General features: G+C 34.1%; 1 protein-coding gene, 1 long non-coding RNA gene and 2 pseudogenes across 2 annotated transcripts; 3 read left to right on the top strand and 1 right to left on the bottom strand.

Annotated features, from left to right (window-relative positions):
- The first annotated feature begins 1,723 nt into the window (after nucleotides 1-1,723).
- On the top strand, nucleotides 1,724-3,481 carry LOC120169670 (annotated as a pseudogene).
- A 3,874-nt stretch (nucleotides 3,482-7,355) lies between these two features.
- On the top strand, nucleotides 7,356-8,081 carry LOC120169796 (NAC domain-containing protein 82-like). The gene has a single exon (XM_039177906.1). It carries the CDS (start codon nucleotides 7,356-7,358, stop codon nucleotides 8,079-8,081), a length of 726 nt encoding a protein of 241 aa, XP_039033837.1.
- Nucleotides 8,082-8,706: 625 nt separating this feature from the next.
- Nucleotides 8,707-10,187, top strand: LOC120169732. Its single transcript, XR_005520688.1, has 3 exons — nucleotides 8,707-8,757; nucleotides 9,950-10,067; nucleotides 10,166-10,187. It is a non-coding gene; the product is annotated as an uncharacterized LOC120169732 (long non-coding RNA).
- Nucleotides 10,188-10,848: 661 nt separating this feature from the next.
- Nucleotides 10,849-19,358, bottom strand: LOC120169640 (annotated as a pseudogene).
- Nucleotides 19,359-20,642: the final 1,284 nt, after the last annotated feature.

Genomic DNA, 20,642 nt, shown 5'->3' with positions numbered 1-20,642 from the left:
TTAGAATTTGGATTTTAGAATGTAATTGAATTATTTTGGAATTTAGGGTTTAGAATGAAATTGAATTACTTTAGAATTTGTGGTTTAGAATGAAATTGAGGATTGTTTTGTAAGTTTTAAAAGTTGGGGGACCTAAATTCAAGTACATAAAAAGTTCAATGACCATTTATATAATTTACCCTAATTTTCATAGGTGCGGGGACCATATTGCAAACGAATTAAATGTTGGGGGACTGTATTGTAAGTTTTAAAAGTTTGGGGACCTAAATGCAAGCTTCAGAAATGTTCAGTGACCATTACTATACTTTACCCATAAATTTATTCTAATCTATATATTCACGTCGGCTACCGTTATTATCAACTGAACCTCCATTGATAATACAGCCATCCAATAACACAACTGTGACTCAACCACCGTCACCCAATGATAATATTGGGTAAAGGAGACGGTGAGATAGTGGTGAGAGTGAGAGAAAGGGGAGGGGAGGAATTTCTTTTAAAAAAAGTATTTTTTTAAAATATAATAATTTATTTTAATTTTTTAAATAATTTTTTTTTAAATTATCATAATACAACACGTCATTTAATGAGATCTTAATGGTTGTTACGGTTTAAAAAATATAAAATGATCATATTTGTAATGTTAAACACTTGACTTGAACGAAAAAAAATTATACATCTAATTAAAAAAATGTATAATTTAAACACCTATTTTTATATTAAGCCTTTTATGATTGTACAACTGAGATGATAACAAATAACGAAGGTTGAATATTGCAATGCCCAAAAAGAATAAGGTTCATATAACAATCCAACATTTAGTGAATTAAATAATATTATTAATTGAAAAATATTTTAATTAATAAGAATTAGCTGACCCTTATTCTCATATGTAATGGGGTAAGGAGAGGTAGGATAGTAGACTGCCCCCAACACCAAGTTGAGAGCAGCTTCCGTGGGAGACCTCTGAATTATGAATTACCCACAATGAGACTCGATCCCACGACTACAAAGTTATAAGGTTCAACCTATTTTCCTGACAACCGTCCTTCCATCATTTGTGACCTCAGGGTCCTTAAGAAAATACAATAAATCTGTTACGCAAGTAAGAAAATAATTTAAAAAATACAGGGAAGAAATATATTTAATGCTGAAACAAAAATATAACCTTTTTAAAGTTGCTTATATATATGTTTAATTTTTTAAGTCGAATAAAAAATATATTTAAATTCTTACATATAAAAGTTTGTCTTAAATATATTTAAATAATTATTGATTTGATTAAATTTAGGATGTCATATCATGGACTTCTGGGACCGACCATGTGAAACCCTTGCCGTCAGGTTAGATATATAAGTGGTTTTGTTTCCTTGCAAATTTGATCGTATATGTCCAAGAATGACCGTTCTCTTTGTCTTGCAAATCGTATTCTTCAAGTTATTGCTTGTACTTTGTATGAGTTTGCAAGTTGTGAAATTAATTATGCTGTTTTTAAGTAGTTTTTGCAATATACACATACGCTGAGTTAGATAATCAATTTAAATCCCATCAACAACTCAACACTTCCCAGAAAGAAGGGAATAGAAGGAAATTTTGGTAACATTTGGTATTGATTCCTTCCTTTAAATTATCTGGTATTAGTAAAAAACACTATCAAATTATTTAAATACCTTATATGTAATTTCTTGGATAATATCATGATCAGTACTTTTTTTGCCCTGTCTTCTTGTTGATCCATTTGTATATATTACTTGTATGTATTTAACTTTGTGATTGATTTTAATCATGTTATTGTCTTGCTGTTTTGCATTATCAAACAAACAGGAAGGTAAGCGTGATGGATGTATCAAAAAAGTATGGGTTGGAGTACCGACTGCTTCATGCAATTACCAAAGGTCGTCCATGGTATGGGGGAATGGGGTTGTGGATTTGGTACCGGTAGTTTTGCCCTGACGGTTGATTCCTATAAATCAGCTGTTGAAACTCTTTCTAGCCTTCCATTATCCATATTTCTGCTGCAAGAATTGAAACCCAACACCCAACTACAGGACGTTATCTCATTTTACCAGTCTTTATCAAAGAGCAAACTTGTAAATATGAAGGACCTCTTTCGTTTTCTAATGAAGTTGATCCATGATGCTCGGAAGTCGACCTCAAGAGTTGGGGATCCTACCTTCAAGAGACAACGTACTTCTTCATCATGGAGTAGAGCTGATGTTGCACGCGTTGAAGAGGCCATGTTTAGAGTGCTTCGGGCTGTATCTGGGTCCAACTGGGTAAGTTCACGCTCCCTTAGGGGAGCTGTCTGCAGAGTTGCTTCTCCAGCTCTTCTTGAGAATTGTCTAATGGAACTTCGTGGGAAAGTGTCAGCAGAAGGAAGGGTTGTCAATGCAAGACGCAATCCTGATTCGGGTTCTCTCGAGTATAGGTATGTGATTTGATGTCTTTAAATACCTTGTTCATACAAACATTTCTTTTGCCCTTGCAGCCATCAGAAATTTTCAGTCTCTGAACAATTTACTAGTCCCGGGATTATTATTTTTCCTTCTACTTGTCCCAAATGCTGTTGTAGTATAATCTCTTACAGTGCATACTCTAATATGTTGTTTCCATCTGTCACAGGCTTGAGCCACGAAATTTCTCTGCAAGAACCAGTGGGAATGATACTTGTGTTCCTAACTGTCCTCCATGCGAGGAAATTCTTAAGCAGGATCTTAAATTCTTGTACCAGTCCATACTCCATCCTCAAACCATGTCGATCTGCTCTCCTGATGAAATAAGAAATCTTGCCATCAGCTCAGCCGAGAAGCTCCTCGACTGCAAGCAATTTGTGAAACATTACAAGAACGAGACGCTATCAAGTGGGAACGGAGATTTAATTTGCATCTCATGTAAGTTGGAGCTTACAGATCAACATAAAGAAGTCGCCCCGGATCCACCTGCTGAACTAGTAGTTTTACCAGTAAAAGCAACTGTATCAGACCTTAAGATCGAAGCCTTGAAGGTTTTCCAGGAAGTATATTTGGCATTCAGAAGATTACAAGCTGAAGAGCTGGTTGGCTTTGGCGGTGTAGAGGATTCCACCCAGGTCAAGCTCTTGATAGGGTCAACGGGATCAGCTCGACTTCGAGTGCGATGTCCAGGGAAAGTCGGGGTTAGTAAATACAGGTTGGAAAGAGGGATGGAAAGGTGGACTGTGGAGTGCAAATGTGGAGCCGAGGATGATGATGGGGAAAGGATGTTGGCTTGCGATGTATGTGGGGTGTGGCAGCACACTAAGTGTTCCGGAACTAAGGATTCCGAGGCAGTGCCTGCCAAGTTTGTTTGCAACCGATGCATCCAGAGTCGGTGCGGATGACGGTAAGTGTTGGACAGTGTAAGAATGAGACCGGAAGCTACGGAAAGAGCTCGACTCCTCCTCTCGATGGTTGAAATGTGGGGGTATTTTGAAGGCAGGTTTCATCAACGTGTACATAAAAAGAAACTGCCAAAGGCAGTTGTCTTGTTCTTTGTATATATTTCTGCAAAGTTCATTTAATTTTATAAAAGAAAAAAGAGGATCAAGTAGAAAGAAATTATGGTCCCGTTTTGTGGTTATTGACTACCTTCATTCCGTCTGTTCTCTCCGTTTTGCTTTTATTTTGGTGAGTTCTCTTTTCCGACTCTAAAATAATTCGATTATATCATCAAAATTGGTGAATGAAATTCCACGAAATGAAGTTACATGGACTAATCACATTGTGTTCTCATCAAGTTCTAATTATAATATTTTATAGGGTAAATTATGCATTTAGTACCTAACCATTAGTTTTGGTTTGTTTTAGTACTCAAATTTTCAATTTTTTCAATCTGCTTCTGATAGGTTAAATTTATTTGGAGAAATCATTTTCTAGGGTGAATTATACTATTGTTTGTTTTCATTGCAGTCGTTATCGTTTGCATCTATTCCGTTTTTATGAACAAAAAAGGTTCTGCATGAAATTTTATTAATGCCCATGATCTGTTAATTTTTTTATGTTATTAATATATGTGTATTCATCCTAAATAATTTTTTTAAAATCTTATATGTTATTTATTACTGACTTCGGGGACACGAGAGAGCTCGGGCGCGTAGGAAACGAAGGGTCGCGAGTGGGCGCGTGGGCACCGAGCAGTCACACTTGGGCACGTGGCGGTGACGGAGCAGTTGAAGAGATTAGGGTTTCTACTGGATTATGGGCTAGCTGGGCCTGTTTTTTTTTTTTGAGTTTTTTTAATTATTTTGGGTCTGATGTAATTTTTAATAAAATAAAATAATGATGGAACCCTAAAAACGGTGATCACAAATAATTTCCATAAAGAAACTATAATCAAGTAATATCAGATGGATTTTACTCAATTTGTTTTCAAGTTATACGCCTAGAAACAACTGAAATAGGATAATGGGATTTGCGTGGCAAATCCCATAAAATAGCAAGCACAAGGTCGTCTCATCTCCCTCCACGGTACACTCCTCTAATTGCATGGAAAATAAAAAATGTATCAGAAAAATAAATTTAAAAATAAAAATGTATGCAAGGTTTTATATTAAAAGAATAAATTTAAATTTTTAAAACTTCAAAGAATGAATTAAGAATACTTCGACGACACGCCGAACAGATTCGAGAACGATTACTTCGACGCGTTGACGATGAAAAATGGGGTTCTTTTCTCGGATCAAGTGCTGTATACGGTGACCGGTCGTTAATGGTTACGCCATGAACGAAGCTAGGGTTTCCTTGATTTCCAGCAGGCAACGGTGAAGATGGGGAGGCTTGACGTTAAGGAAGGCCCCAAGGGCCGGAGAAGTGAGAAAGAATTGCCGCAAAATTAACTGAAATTTTGCTATTCTATAATTTAATTTTCTGTATCCTAAATCGTATCAACTAAGATGCAGTAAAAATTAAAATTAAATCAAAACTAGAATTTATCACACCAGTCATGGGTGAAAAATGTAATTTTATATTTTATATTTTAAAAATAAGTTTAAATTATTATTATTATTTTTAAATTACAACTATGTTAGAAGTTACAATCATTATCCGTCAATAGATATCTATATTATTGAATAGGTATAATGTAAAAAAAGTACCTATTTAATAGTAATTTTTATTTTTAATATTTTATTTTAATATAAAATGATATTTGATTGAGAAAAATTATTAATTGATTAACAATAAATATTTATTGTTAAATTAAGAATGTTACGTCATTATTTTTAATATGTTCCGTCGTAACATCATTCTCGATACATGATATGTGTTACATTATTATTTTAAACATGTATTAGTCTTACGTCAGCGACATGCGTTGCTCTAACGATATTCATCTACCGTATAGTATTCGAGTTTTAATCAATTGGAGGATAATTTTACTATGTGACAACTTAATTTAAGAATAAGGAACGACAAATAATGAGCGTAACCACAAATGTTATAAAAAAACATAACATTTTTCAGTTGAACGCAATCTAAAATATTAATTTTTTATAGTATTTTAGGTTAAACCGAAAATGTTAAATTTTATGAAAAAGCTAACATTTTCAGTTCAACCGAAAATGTTAAGAAAAAAAAATTAACATTTTAAATTACGTTCAATAAAAAATATTATACTTTTCATAACATTTTTATTACATCCATTATACGCCCTTTTTTAGCCTTAAACTAGGCTGTTGGGAATGGGTCGGGTAGGATCAGATTTTCGGTCCACCTGACCCGACCCAAAAATTTTAAATCTCGAACTCGATCCGAAAAATATATCCCTTCCATTTGATCCTAAGTTGATTTGATTTTTTTAGATAAAAAACTAAACCCAACCCAAAATAATATATTTATTAAAATATTATTTCTATTCAATGAAAATAGATATTTAATTGAAAGAAAATAATATATAGATGGGTGTTATTGTAATTAGTCCTAAATAATAAGATAAAATTATAATTTTTCGGGTCGGGTCAAACATTTTTCACCATGAACCTGAATCCGACCCGAACATAACTTTAAAAAAAAACATGATCCAACCTCAATTTTTTTTTAAATCTTACCCGATTAAATCGGGTCAAAACCCATCGAATTTGATCTCATGCCCATCACCAGCTGTCCCCTAGACTTTCTCTCAATTGGGTTGCGTTTATAGAATTCAACAAAAGTGCAGAAAATGAGCCCAAGATGAGATTCAGCCCGTGAAAGAACATGAATTTGGGAGAAAAAAGCTCAAGCAAAATGGTCATTAGACCTAACAAGAGTAGCCTTTCCTGATTTTGGTGTTTTACTTACAAGGTATATTAATAGATCCCTACACTATATTCAAATTTCAGTGACTAGACATTTAAAAGTCGACAAGGCAAGTGACCACATCTTAATTAAATAAAAACGAACATGACCACATTTTAATTAAATAAAAATCAAAGTGATCAACTATTAAGTTTTTGAATTTAATGAGAAAAAATATATAAATTTTAAACAAAAGTGACCAATCTCGTAGTTTACCCAATAATATATGTCGGCTAATGCTACAACGGTCCAACTGTGTTTGAGCCCAGCTGGGGGACAACCTATATAAGAAGAGAGAAAAACACGCTCTAATCAGTTCAAATTTCACAACGATCTAACCTCTCTCTCCCTCGTTTTTTTTGAACGGCGCTCTTTTTACTCTCGGTGTGGGTGCTTCCTCCTTTTCTACGGCGGCTCTCTTTTCCCCCGGCGGCCGCTTAGTCTCCCTCGCGGTCTTGCTCGGTTGTTTCTCAGTGTGAAATTTGAACACGCCATCAGTTCACATTCCACAACGCTCTAACGTCTCTCCCCCTAGTTTTTGCGATCCCCAACTGTTAGTGTGGGTGCTTCCTCCTTTTCTCCGGCGGCTGCTTAGTCTCCCTCGCGGTCTTGCTCGGTTTTTTTCTCCGGCGGCTCTGTTTTTTCCAGGTGATTTCTAAGGTTCCTTTTTGTTCATTCGAATCGTAACTGTTGTTAACGTCGGTCTCTGCTTTAATCTATTTCTCCTTTCCTGTTTTGGTTTTCCTTTATTTGGGGTTTAGGGATTTATATGTATTTGAATAACTATAGGTTACCAGATTCAGTACTCTGTTACCTTTTTCTTCTTCTGGAATTCCTTGATTTTCCATATTAGGGGTTGTATATTAATTTGTAATGACACAGGAGCTGTTTCAAACAGGGGTTTGTATCGACATCGAATGACTCTCGATCTCGCCTGGGAATAAACACTTTTGTGTTTTATGAACTGAAGGAGGCTCTGCAATTATTCTCAAAACACCTCTTTTAGCCATTTGGACTTGGGCTATTTGCATCATTTGATTCGGACTTCAATTCGGGGATTCGGCTATGGGGAAGAACTCATTGCCGCCGGGGTTCCGATTTCATCCTACGGATGTCGAGTTGGTCATGTACTATTTGAAGAGAAAAGTAATGGGGAAGAAGATATCCTTCAGTGCCATTGCCGAAGTAGATATATACAAATATGCTCCTTGGGGCTTACCCGATCTCTCTTGTTTGAAGACTGGGGATTTGAAGTGGTTCTTCTATTGCCCTGTTGAGAAGAAAGGGACCAGGTTCAATCGTGCAACTACAGACGGTTATTGGAAAACTACAGGGAGGGATAGGCTTGTGAAGCAAAACAGGGAGGCTGTGGGTTCAATTAAGACTCTGGTTTTCCATCGAGGGAAAGCACCACGAGGCGAGAGAACAGATTGGCTGATCCACGAGTACAGGCTCAAGGAGAAAGACGACGGTTACGTGCTCTGTGTCCTATTCAACAAGGATGGTAAGGGCCCAAAAAATGGTGCTCAATATGGTGCACCATTCAAAGAGGACGATTGGACTGACGACGACGACTCTCCTTCCCCTGTCTCTGTCCCAGAAGCTGCTGATGGCGGTACCTCTTATTTCACTGACGATTTATCTGCTGATCCGACCACATCGGACTGTCCTCAAATTCCCCCGGTTGCTGATGCTATGGTGGAGGAGATTTCATGCGGCGATGATGAGGAGTTTTCATTGATGGTTACATCATTCGTAGATGATGTCAACCCTTCCCAATATTCTTTGTAAATTGATACAATTTTTGTAATTTTTTTCATTCCATAGATATATATCCAAATTAACAGCTAGTGTTGAGTAAGATTGATTAGAGTTGCCTCAGCTTCCTTTTTGCTCGTTCTTCGAAAAATTTGGTTTTGTTTGTCAACCCTTCCTTTTTGCTTGTTTATATATATATATATATGTATATATTGTTCACATTGTTTTCCATATAAGTGTTTCATTTTAAAAGCTCTAAAATTCGTCGACAATAAACCTACTAAAAGCTTATACTATTCAGAAAGTTGGGTTGGTAGCTATGAATATATATATTCATTCCTCTCCAAGATATTTATATTTTGAAGCTCTCTGAGAATTATGAGTTCTTGTCTGTGGAACCTCTTTAATGTTTGGTTGATGTATTCTTGGCTGTTGCATCAATTTTTATGTGTATATTCCTTAATCAGAAGTTTGGAAATTTAGTTATCTCAGCTCCACTGCTAAGATAAGATAGTTTCCCTATAATATTGTTATGTTTCTTTATGTAGCTATTATCTTGCTTCACTCTACTGCATTGAATCTGATGTTGAATATAACAATCTAATTTCTCCTTTTTTTTCTTGTTTATCTCACAGTCGATCCTTGTTTTCTTCCATACAATCAAGTTTGGAATCACATTTACATTTGGAAATTTGCTTGCACTTGGAAGGTTTTTGTTAGTTAAACTCTAGCATGCAATTATTCTTTTTTGTGTTTCTGCAAGTGCATTTAGTCACAGGTTTAATTGTTTGTGCATTTATGTGTGTGTGAGAAAGAGCCTACATTCTATTGATTTTAAGTTGATCTTTTATTATTAGTATTACTTGAGTGAAGGATCTTAATACTAAATTTAACAAAGTTGAATTGTGACCTCATGCTGAGCTTCTTGATCATGGGTACATGTATGTAATGAAGTTCTGCTGGTTCTGTGCTGAGCCAGACTATAGTTCTCTAAACTTTAGTAACTTGTGCCCCTTATGTAAAAATTTGTTATTCTTATTCATAAATCTCTATATTGAGATATAATGTCGTTTTTGAACTTTTTACAGATGACCTACTTCTTTGTTGCTTGTTTATACCTAAGGGTGCGTTTGGTTCACGGGATGTAAGATTACCAGTGGGAATAAAAGATTACCATGGAATAAAAGATTACCTGGGAATAGAATTACTGAGAATGTTGTATTTTGTATTTGGTTGGTTTAGTAGGAATGTAAGATTACCGTGTTTAGTTAAATGAATAAAAGATTATTGGAATGTATATGTTACCAAATTGTCCTTATTATATTTTTTTTTTAACAAGTTGAATTATATTATAATATTACTATAATTAATTTATATATTTCTTTAAAAATTTTAAATTCATAAAATTTATATAATTTTTTTACAAAATTGAAAAGATAAATAGGTTTAATGAAAGGGTAAAATTTTATTTTAACCCCTGAACTTTATATAAAATTCTAATTATGAACTTTTTTGTAAATCTAAAATAGTTTAAGGATAGATTTATAATTTAACCTTTATAGAATTTTTATTATTCAACGATAGAAGAAGGATAATTTGAAGAAAAAAAATTTAAGGGCATTTTAGTCCAAAACGCTGGCAATCCAACAATACCTAAGGGAATGTGGATAATTACATTCCCGTTAATATACCCAAAAAAATCCATTGTTAGTTATAAAAATTACCGGGAATAAGATTACCGGCCAACCAAACGGGGAATGAGGATTCCATTCCCCGGTAATATCTTATGCAACCTTTTGGTGTTCATAGCCCCTTGTCAAAGCTGCTCGATTTCTTTCATAATCTTTCTTTGTGGATAATGTGCTTTATTTTAGATGTTAAGCTGGGGTCTTGTATTGCAGCACAACATTCCTCATTGGCCCCAAAAGGCAGGTGTCAATGATGTTTGATCCTGTTCATATATATGCAACCGCTATACATATTGCAAGTATGATTATTGTTTTGTTTTGTGCCTTCTATGTGAGTTACTATCAACCTTTTACTTTCCGCTTCTATAATTCTACATCACTTTTTCTTTTACATTCTTTTCACCTTACCGCTCCCTTCTTACTGAACAGGTTCGTAACAAGCTGTTGACACTTCTGACCATCATATATTAGAGTTTGGTGCACTGATTTGATATGTCGAACTCGATGTATCGGACAAATTGAAATCCTTCGGTTCACTTATTGGTGCTTTTTCATTGTGTTTGCTTTTTTCACAAGATATACCTGAAATTCGATGTTTGACAGTCAAGTTATCATAAAAAAAATCTCTTTAAGAATTTAATTTTTTTTTCCAGTTAATTAGAAATAGGAAAGAGTATTTTTTTTTGTTCAAAGAACAACTTCGGATTACACTCGAAAGCTTATAACTTGACCGCCTTGTTTCCAACCAAAATATAAATATAAGTGACAACAAAAGGAAAGTAAAGATGAAGGATATTTTCTTCATATATTTTAAATTTTTTTTTTGATAATTAGTTTTCATATATTTTAGATTTTTCTTTTTCTTATTGATAACCGGTTTTCATTCCGTCCTAGAATTTTATAATTTCGTCCCTCTTAACATTTTGGGTAAATTACGTGTTTAGTACCTAAACTTGATTCGTTTTAGTACCTAAATTTTCATTTTTTTAAAAATCATACATAAAGTTTAGTTTTTGTTTCATTTTAATATCCGCCGTTAAAAATTGAAAGTTTAGATACTAAAATGGACCAAAACTGATAGTTTAGATATTAAATGCATAATTTACCCTAAAATTTTAAAGTTCGCCATAATATATTGTGCCCGTCTGTGACTAAACCCTAACCTCTTATTAACTTACAGCCACCGTCCACCGACCGTTCACCTATTCCGGCCATTGATGTAGCCGTCTTCACAATCCACAAACAAAACTTGTTGAAAAGCACAAACATAATATGCATCGCGGAGTTCTGAACTAATATAATATCCCGCTGCACTGAATCAAACATAAAAAAAGAAATCTAATAATGTATTAAATCTAAGATTTCAGTCAGATGAAATATCATCAACACACAACATATATATATATATATATATTCCACATGCTTCAATATTATTGTCATTCTGTTACCTGACCAAACGAGAGAAAAAGATTCACGGAACACTTCTTAGAGATACTCCATAAGGTCTTGCTGGTTTTCCAGATCCCAAATTACCACTTTCCCGTCCATTCCTGTAATATTTTGAATAGCAGAATAAGGAGAAAATATGAGTCCAAAATCTCCCGACTGAGATTATTCCAAGTCCTGAAAGTCTACAGTTTCTAAATAGCAAAAGCAGCGAAACCCACCCGAGGTGCTGAAGCGCTTTGTTTTTGTTTTCGAATTTTGTTTTAGAAGTTCAATACAACTGCAGTTCCAACAAGAGAAAATGTTTGCATCAACTATCCACTCCATATTCAGAACTAAGTGGGAATTCCTTTTTCTTTCGGAGAAAATGTATATCATATTCAACAATACAAAATGGGCAGAGAAGTGTACTTGATGCAGTTGTCATGAGCAGCTCCCTGAATCTTAGAAGGTTCAACTGTGTCATTGCTCAATCCCTGTCTTGATTGACCATAAAATTTGCCAAATGCTTCAGAAAACTGAAAAGAAATGACAAAATGCAAAAGTTTAACCAAAATTATTCGTCAAAAACATTAAATTACCAGCGAGTTCCAGAGGAATGGGATGTATAAACAATAGACGCTAGGGTTTTCAATTAAAGAAGTGTAAAAGTTTGATGCATTGGATTCTTTCAAAGATCTCAAGTAGCTCCACATATCAGCCACCTCCATTCTCTTGAAGCTATAAAAATGTTTCAAATAATGGAATCCAACCATCTCTTCATGCCTTCCGTAACTACTACAACACCACCCACCCAACCTTTATATTTAATTAACTTCAGTCTACTGTAGTCATAGAAGTAGCCAATAAAACGGAATATAACCATTCCCCATCATTTTCCACATCTTCTATAACACCCTTCTCTTCCTACCATGAAAGAAAGAAATAAAAAAGATTAAAATGATTTGGCTCCAAATCCTAGGCTTAGAATTTTTCCCAGTATTCTTGAGAGGACAAGGTGCCATTAGGGCAAAAGGGTGCTCACAGCAACTTCATTTTCTTATTTTTCAATGCCAAGAACCAATAGTGTCCTAAAAAATAGGAACGAAAACAGCTATATTGGGGTTTGAAGAATAAGTAAAAGACAGCTGAACATAAAAATTGTGACAGACTTTAATGCAATGGTAAATAATGTTCAAATGATATTAATTCATGTACTCGTGTAGACTTCAAGAAATGGTGTCCGTGATTGCACAAGGGAAAATAAGCCACGGAAATAATATAAGTTAGATCCTTTCCGCATGTTATCGAAGATGGTTCATTTTCAATTCACAATTTTGGCACCAAAGTGTAAAATACTTGGATTTCCATATTATTTCAAGCTGCAATACTAGAGATATATACGTATGTTCATTTGAATATTGATATGGTAAAGTTTTGAGAGAGATTTTCTGGATTCAGTCTCTTTTGCTGTACCAAACATCTCAAGAAAATAACAGAGAATCTATAAGTATAGCCGCAGGATATCTCCTGCAAATGGAATCAAAATAATTTATGAGAAATTGGAGATGAACATCTAAATCAAAAGCAATAGGTGCACAGCCGGACTCGGGTCCCGTGCACACTGCCAATACTCCATGTGGGGTCTTTTTACTCACCATAAGGGTCTCTCCACCTATTGGCAATTCTGTTTCAGGATGGATTATTGTCCTAAAATTTACAACCAAGGTTTTTTATGTTTCTTATCATTCACATTCTTTGTTGCCCCTTATTTGTTTGACTTGTTAAGCCCATTCAACTGTTAGTATTGAACCTACAATCCTACAAGTAAGGGGAAATGTTAGGTTGTGTTATGTCATTTCAGCAAAGTGGGCAATTGGATACGGTCTTATGTTAAGGTTAGACTTATCGCCCTACAGCCCCCTTGGCTGTAAGTTGGATGATTAAAACTAAGAATAGCCAAAGTGAATAATGAGACACCTTGATCTTGATGGTTTTTCACCTCCACTTCTTCTAAAACCAAATTCAGAAACATACTAAAGTTTAAAAAAACTCGTGTTTTCACCACTGCAATGAGAATCGCTATTAAATGAGAATGACTAGAGTAATCATAGAGACACCAGGAAACATGATCTTTGATATTATTCTTTTGAAGATGTTGTTAAGATCTTACTGACTAGCCTATTGTTTGAGAGCAAATAGTTGACACATCTCAAACTAACGTTTAACAAATGTAATGATTCACTCAAGTGAATAGACGAACAGTTGATCTTATTCCCGATAAGAGCCCTGACAAGAAGTTATTTCCCTAAATAAACACGCCTGGAAGCTGTCTGTATTGTTCTGAGAAGTATCTGCCCTTGCCCCTTCCCCAGCCTCACCCATAAATTCCACACTTACAGAATGAGAATAGTTAAAAGTCTTATGATATAAATACCTGAGAACCAGATTTTGGACCTGATGAAGATTCTTTCCTTTCACCTAAGAATCTGATAAAGATCCTAGAAAACAAGACCAAAAACATTATTGATATAATGAAGCAGGTCTAGAAAATTAAAATGACAAAGAATCGTACATACCATAACCCCGATTTATCTGCTGCAAAAACCATTGGATTGCAATCAAATCCCACGCCTATGACCAGTTTCTCAGAAAAAAATAGGACCTGATGGAAATTCATGTTATTGCATAAAAATCAAGATTAAAATATTGTTTATGATTAGGCTCAAAATAAAGGGAAACAAAAGCAGTTAACAAGAGTGAACGCTGACCCACATCACGAAGAGGCAAATAGCGGAATGCAACATTCTGGGCCAAAGGGGAAGGACCAACATCATCAACAAAGTAAATCATAGAATTATGACCTGTAAATAGATAAATGGTGGTTAAGAAGGAAACTTTTACAAGCAGATCTAAGATCCAAAATAAGTGTTCCCCCAAAAAGGTAGTTAGGGGTTTATGAAGTTATATCGAAATTTTTGCGTAACCAACTTAGTTTAGAGGTTTCATGCAATGAGGCCTGTTCCCCAACCAAAAATTAAAATTAAAGTTGGATTTCTTTCCAACAAAATTTCCCTCAACTATAAACTAAACAAACAATTAACCAACTCAATACAACATTGGTAGTTTAACCGGACATGACAATAAATACCATGCCACAAACTTTATCTTTGGACATGACAAATAGATAGAAATATTTCTTACCTACGTAAGCCAAAGTATTGCCACTTGGCGACCAATTCACCCCAAATGCCCATGAAGATGACAGATCAAGCTGAACTATTTGCTGTTGAGTAAGTGCCGAGAAAGAAAAAGAAAATGTTAGCTTTTCTTTGCATCGACAAAAGGTTAATGAAACTCCAGAACCCTGATTTCAACTAAATAAAAGATGGAATAAATAAGAATAAGCAAGTCAGTTAAGCAAAGATAAAGTAGTCGATATAAACATTCATGGGTCCATATGAGGCATGAATAATTTGGGAAACTGATTCAACTCCGCATTTCAAGAAACTCAGATACACAAATAACAACAATTCAGCATTATCTCCTTCAAGTTAAATAGTTGGACCAATCGATTAAACAAAATATGGAACTTTTCCTTCCATGCTTCTACTTCTTTTGACACTTGTAAGGAAAATACTAAAAATTAACTTCAACAAGTTGATTAACCTCTCAAATGAAAATTAATTGAAACTCTAATATTTTTTGCTTTTTCACAAGTCAGGACATCAGTGTTCTGGTAGTTTCAATAAAAACTATAGTCAGAAGTATGATTTCAAAACATGAGGCATCCAAGGACACAAGAATGTGTGGCTGTATAGCTTAATTTAAGATTATATTTGTTGCTACTAATGAAAATTTTGACGTCATTCAGATTTTACCAAGATTCACTGTCAACGGACGAATGCTTTGCAACATGTTCACATTATTTACAAGTTTTATCAAAAATATCATTCCCTGGGCAAAGACATGATGCACTAGAGATAGAATATTGCAAAAACCCTATATGGCTGTACTGGGATAATGTTTCCTTTCTAATTGGAATTGCAATTTTGACAATTGCAAACCATAAAATAAGGTTTGCATGCCAAGGAAATTACCTTGTCGTTCTGGACACTGATGTCATTAAACTAAGCAAGTCAGTTAAGCAAGAAATATATTGCACATGGAACTGGACCTCCTAATCACTAGAGGTTCAAATGACTAAAGAAGATTTTCCCTTTTGGTGGATAATTGCACATTTTGCAATTTGGTGCATCGCTAACATGAAAATAAGCAAAGTTCCAGCCTATTACCCATATTCATCTTTCAAGATTTTAATAGGTTGAATTATTGGTAGAGTTTATAACAACAGTGAACATGGAAATATATGGATTAGCAAATAAAAGTTCTGGCACCATTTTTCCTACATATCAAATGCAATCATTAATTATTTATTGCTAAAGAGGGCGGCATAAATGGTACCTCTCCAAACTTTGGATCTGAAGAAGAGCTTGTTTTTGATTCCCTGGGAAATTTAAAAAGGAAACATGATACTAATATGCCCAAAGAGGAATAATGCTAGTCTGCAGACACCAATATTTAACATACCTTGTATCAACACCTTTGATAAATGTAGAAAATACTCGGCATTTACCATCAGTGGATGTTGTAGCGAGTAGAATCTGTACCAAAAAGAATTTCAAAATAGACGTAAGACTTGCCATTCTCCAAAATATAGATCATATACCAGTTAACAAAACAGAATCTAAGAGATGAATTCTAAAGCATCTAAAACAAATTTTCCAAATGGCATAGGTAAAACGCTATGATATTCTGCAGGCGAAGACAAATAAAATTCTTAATATATGATATCTAGCATGTCCATTTTTTACTTCAAAGGTTTCCTCAAAAAAAGTCGATGCCTCTCCCATTGATAGCTATAATCTAATGTAGAGTATCCTACTTAGATTTTGTTTTTACATATATATACATAAAAGAAAACATAGACACGCATGCATAAAATTAACCAATATTTTTTAATCTGCTAGAAATAGATGGTTTTGGAATGGGTTTCTTTAACCATTAAATTAAACATTAAGCTAATGTGCTCACGTCAAACATAGTTAGCTTTTATCTTAAAACTCTTCTCCCTTAATTCTTTCTTTTCAATGCAATGCCATGGGAGTCAAACCAGACTCTGTAATACATGAAGATAGATGGAAACTACCATGAGACAACTATCCACATCAAAGGAAAAAACTGAAAAACAAAACCACCATATAACTACACTAAGAATTGAAAAAAATACTTTTGCAAAATGCAGTGAAGTGGGAAATACACACATTATTAGGATGCCATGCAACACCTGTGACAGAGGAATTGTGCTTTTTCCTGATTACTTTGCTTACCCACCTACAAACAGCAAACCGGATAAGGATATAACATCAATTGTAGATAAAAATGAGAAGAAAAAAAACATTAGGACAGCGGTGTTTGAAATGCACCCACAGATGGAAACAATGCATTGATACATCTATGTAAGTATGCATGCATGTACATACATATATATATATATATATACAAACGAAGTTGGAGGATACTAACAGAAAGGAGAGGTGACAATTGAAATGGAGTACATATTACCAGTTATTATCTCCCTCATAATAGCAGATGCATATTTTTAGCACCACTTCCAACAGCGAACTTGTTTTCTTGAATTTAAACGACACAAAGAAATGAATTGGTTAGAACTTTGCTATAAATTGCTTGAATAATGGATCTACAATTACCAGAGGCATTCCTGAAGCAGACCTCAACAATCATAAGAGCATGGACATGCAAGAATTAAAAAAATAGGAGCACAAAAACAAGTTCTGTTGACTTCGTTAGGAATTTTTTTTATCAAATAACCCAACTGATAATCTGAAGTTCTAGCCACAATTTTATATTCTCACAAGTCAAATGCCAGTCTATTTTATAAGCTTAAGAAGAATCATCAGTGAATACACTGCTAGAACAATGAACCCTGAAGTAATATGCATTTGACAAATTGTAAAACAATGGGGCTATACTTTTTTCTTCTTCTTATAACAGTTGAAAAGAAGGGGGGAACCCCAATAAATAGACCCAAGAAAGTGTCGATCTGTGTATAAAGCTAATTTATTGCACAGTACAAAGAAGTGAAGAATGACTAATAATGTCAGGTGAAATTATGATTATTTACCTTTGGGGCTCCACTGAACACAAAGTGCAGCACGATTGAGTCTAAGGATGACGAGAGTTGGTACCCACTCTGGTCCTTCTTGGTTCCAAACATATCTTCAATTGGGATAAAAAATTTGAGAAGACAAAGAACGCAGTAACAGTGCTATACAGAAGTGAAACAATATCAAAACAAGACAAACACGGGGATCATGTAGGCACTGTTTACTTGAGTTTGTCCAGGCCCAGGGAAAGAGAAACAGGAGGTCCAAACAAACTACAAAATTTCATTTTTACATTTGTGTGTCTGCGTTAAAAAAAAGATAATTACTCACGAATTCCGATCATGAGATACAGAAACGATTCTGTTTGACTTCTCACTCCAGTCTATCCCAGAAACAAGTTGATCATGCTGTGGAAAGACATAAGAAACATCATATTGGTCAAAAACCAAACATAAAACAAGTAAAATTTAACAAAAAAATGAATCATCATCCATAGTGATTTCAACACCTAGATAGATTTTCATTTTGTAAGAAAATTCAGTGACCAAACATGAAGCTAGATAGAATTCCCTTCGAAAAGAACAAAGAAGACTAAACAGGCTTGTTGTCTTCAACATGAAGAGAGTGGATTCTTAGAAAGATTTTAGAACAAGGAGCTCCTCAGGTTTTACTGTTAGTATGGTTCTCAAGTCTCAACAGGAAAGCTGTAGTTTAAAAAAATGCTTCCATTATAGCTTAGTGTTTCTAGTCTATTAGCTTGTTCAAGGCATCTCCAATAATTCTAGCATGGGAAAATGTTTAAGAATTCAAAATTTACTATTAAATATCAGTTCAATTTATTTCCAACCATTTGCATTCAGGAAGAGGCTTCTAAATGAGTTTGGGAATCTTGAAGTCTGATCATATTTTCCCAACAACCTGGCTGCAACACTTCTGTTCTCACCTTTCAAGCTTAACTTTCTCACAACTTCTCTAATCCCTATCAGACGAGTCAGAATTAACCTAATAAATTTGCTAGTTGCTTTAGATTCCTAATTCTGGTTTCCATGCACATAATATTTCCTGTTCAGTTAAAGACAGAAGTGGTATAAACGTGGGCTGATATCATACAATACGTTGAAATCCAAATCTTCATCCGTCTTCCATGCAGCGGCAGTACTTCTATTTACTTATTAAGAAAGACTCAGATTTCAGACAAGATCGGACGTATCATTTCATATTTTCCTTTTCAAAAAACATTTATATTCTTCACCAAAAAAGAGGCTTCAGCTAGGTTCTAGTCATATGATATCCAGTGCGAAAATTGAGGTGTCACAAATGTACCACATAACATGATTCCAAAATGAAATTCCAAATAACTTTCGGGGATAAGTTTAGACATACTGCATACCTATATGGAAATAAATCATATCTTAGTGGTTTATACGGAACATTTTGAATAAAGTACCTTCTGAAGAACATGAACTTTCTCCCACTTGTCTTGCACCAATTTATAAATGTGAACCTCATTATTATTTGGGCAAAACGCTACCACTACAGGCAAGAGAAAAAATAAATTAAATATGTAAAAAAGAATTCAAAGAAAACATCATAATCTCATGCAAATTAAAAGAATAAGGGACAAATTTTTAGTTCTAAAACATGAATTAATATAAGCTTCAAATGAATATATATATATAAACCCGGAAAATCAATAAAAATGGATCCATCAATTTCATTCTCCTCTTCAATTTTACATTCCTAAGACAAATATTAACATCACAACAACATTAAGAGAGGGAACGGAATTTCGAAATGAACAAAAAAGAGCATAAGAAATTACTGGATTGATCGGGACTCCAAGCATGGCAAGTGATGCACTGAGCGAATTGGTGAACTGCGACGGCCGCCATTTTTATTGAGCTGATGATAAATTGATCTATTGAGCTGCGAATGCGAGGTGAAGAGATCTATGGAGAAAAGAAGGAACTGTGAAGCGATCTCAACTTCTGTTTCAAGTCTCCGCTAACAAACGGGCAAAACACTTGAATCGAAAGATACCAATGGATTCGGGTTCAAACACATCCGGTTTTCGGGTTTTTTTGTTGATTTTTATTGGGTAAAGTACAACTCGGGCACTTTTATTATGAGTAATCGCCTCATCATATTTTAAATAGTCATAATCGAATCATTTACTGACATAAGAGGTCCATGTACGTTTTTTTTCGTTTAACTGTTATGGTGTTGAAGTGTCTATTCACGTTACTGACGTGGTTATTTACGGAGTTGACATGGAGGTCCACATTGTTGATATGGAAGTCCACAGTGGTTTATAATGTGATGGATAACATGATAGGTAGAATGCTACATCGGTACCGTGAACCGTACGTCAGTACTGTGAATAACCACATCAATACTGCAATAGTCAAATGACGAAAATTTTGGTCAAAGAGCCACATCAGATTTATTTTAAGTTGGAGGCTACGTTGAGAGAGAAAAATTAATACGATGGCTACATTATTTTTTCCTAAAAGTACAGGGACCTCTGATGCCTTTTTTCCATTATTAATCTATTGTAGCAATCAAATCACTCATTCGTTAAGAGTAATTCTTCAGTTACATTTAAGTGGCTAAATGTAAACTTATTCATAGTTGAATGACCGAAATATAAACTTACTCATATTTAAGTGATTAAAGTATAATTAAAAAATTAATGTTCGTTCTACACTTAATAGTAAAATGTTCTGATTATTATAATCAATAAACAAAACGATCTAATTATAAAATAGTTGCATGTGTAATTTTTTTAGTTGGTTCAATAGGTTAAATTATTTTTGAAATATGGATGAAATTCTTTATTATTTTTTATAATTTAATTTTAGATGTGTTTTATTTTTAATATTATCTTAGCAAAAATATTCATTTATTAGTTATGATTATACACCAAACTAATTAAAATTTTCATATAAAATTAGTTCAATTCCTTTATAAATAAAATAATTAATAAAACGGGAATTGAATGCTAGAAAATAGCATTGAAACTTCTGCTAATTATGTTAAGATTTGAAACCTTAAGATTAAATTTGGATACATAATTATACGTTCGTGAATAGTTTCTCACGACATTCGATTATGAGTTATAGTTCTCGGTGATCTTTCAATAGCTTAATCAATATTAATTTAAGCTTAATATAAAAAATGACTAAATTATGCCTTTTTTCATTTAAATGCTTAAATTTTTTCCGATCAAAATAGATGACTAGCCTTTCTAATATTATTTTAATAGCCTTTCTAATAACCACCTAATATTTTTA

This window comes from Hibiscus syriacus, unplaced genomic scaffold, assembly GCF_006381635.1.
Source record: "Hibiscus syriacus cultivar Baekdansim isolate YM2019G1 unplaced genomic scaffold, ASM638163v2 tig00111769_pilon, whole genome shotgun sequence".
Taxonomy (NCBI): Eukaryota; Viridiplantae; Streptophyta; class Magnoliopsida; order Malvales; family Malvaceae; genus Hibiscus; species Hibiscus syriacus.
Note: the sequence above shows the minus strand (reverse complement) of the source record. Positions and strands in the feature narration are given on the sequence as shown.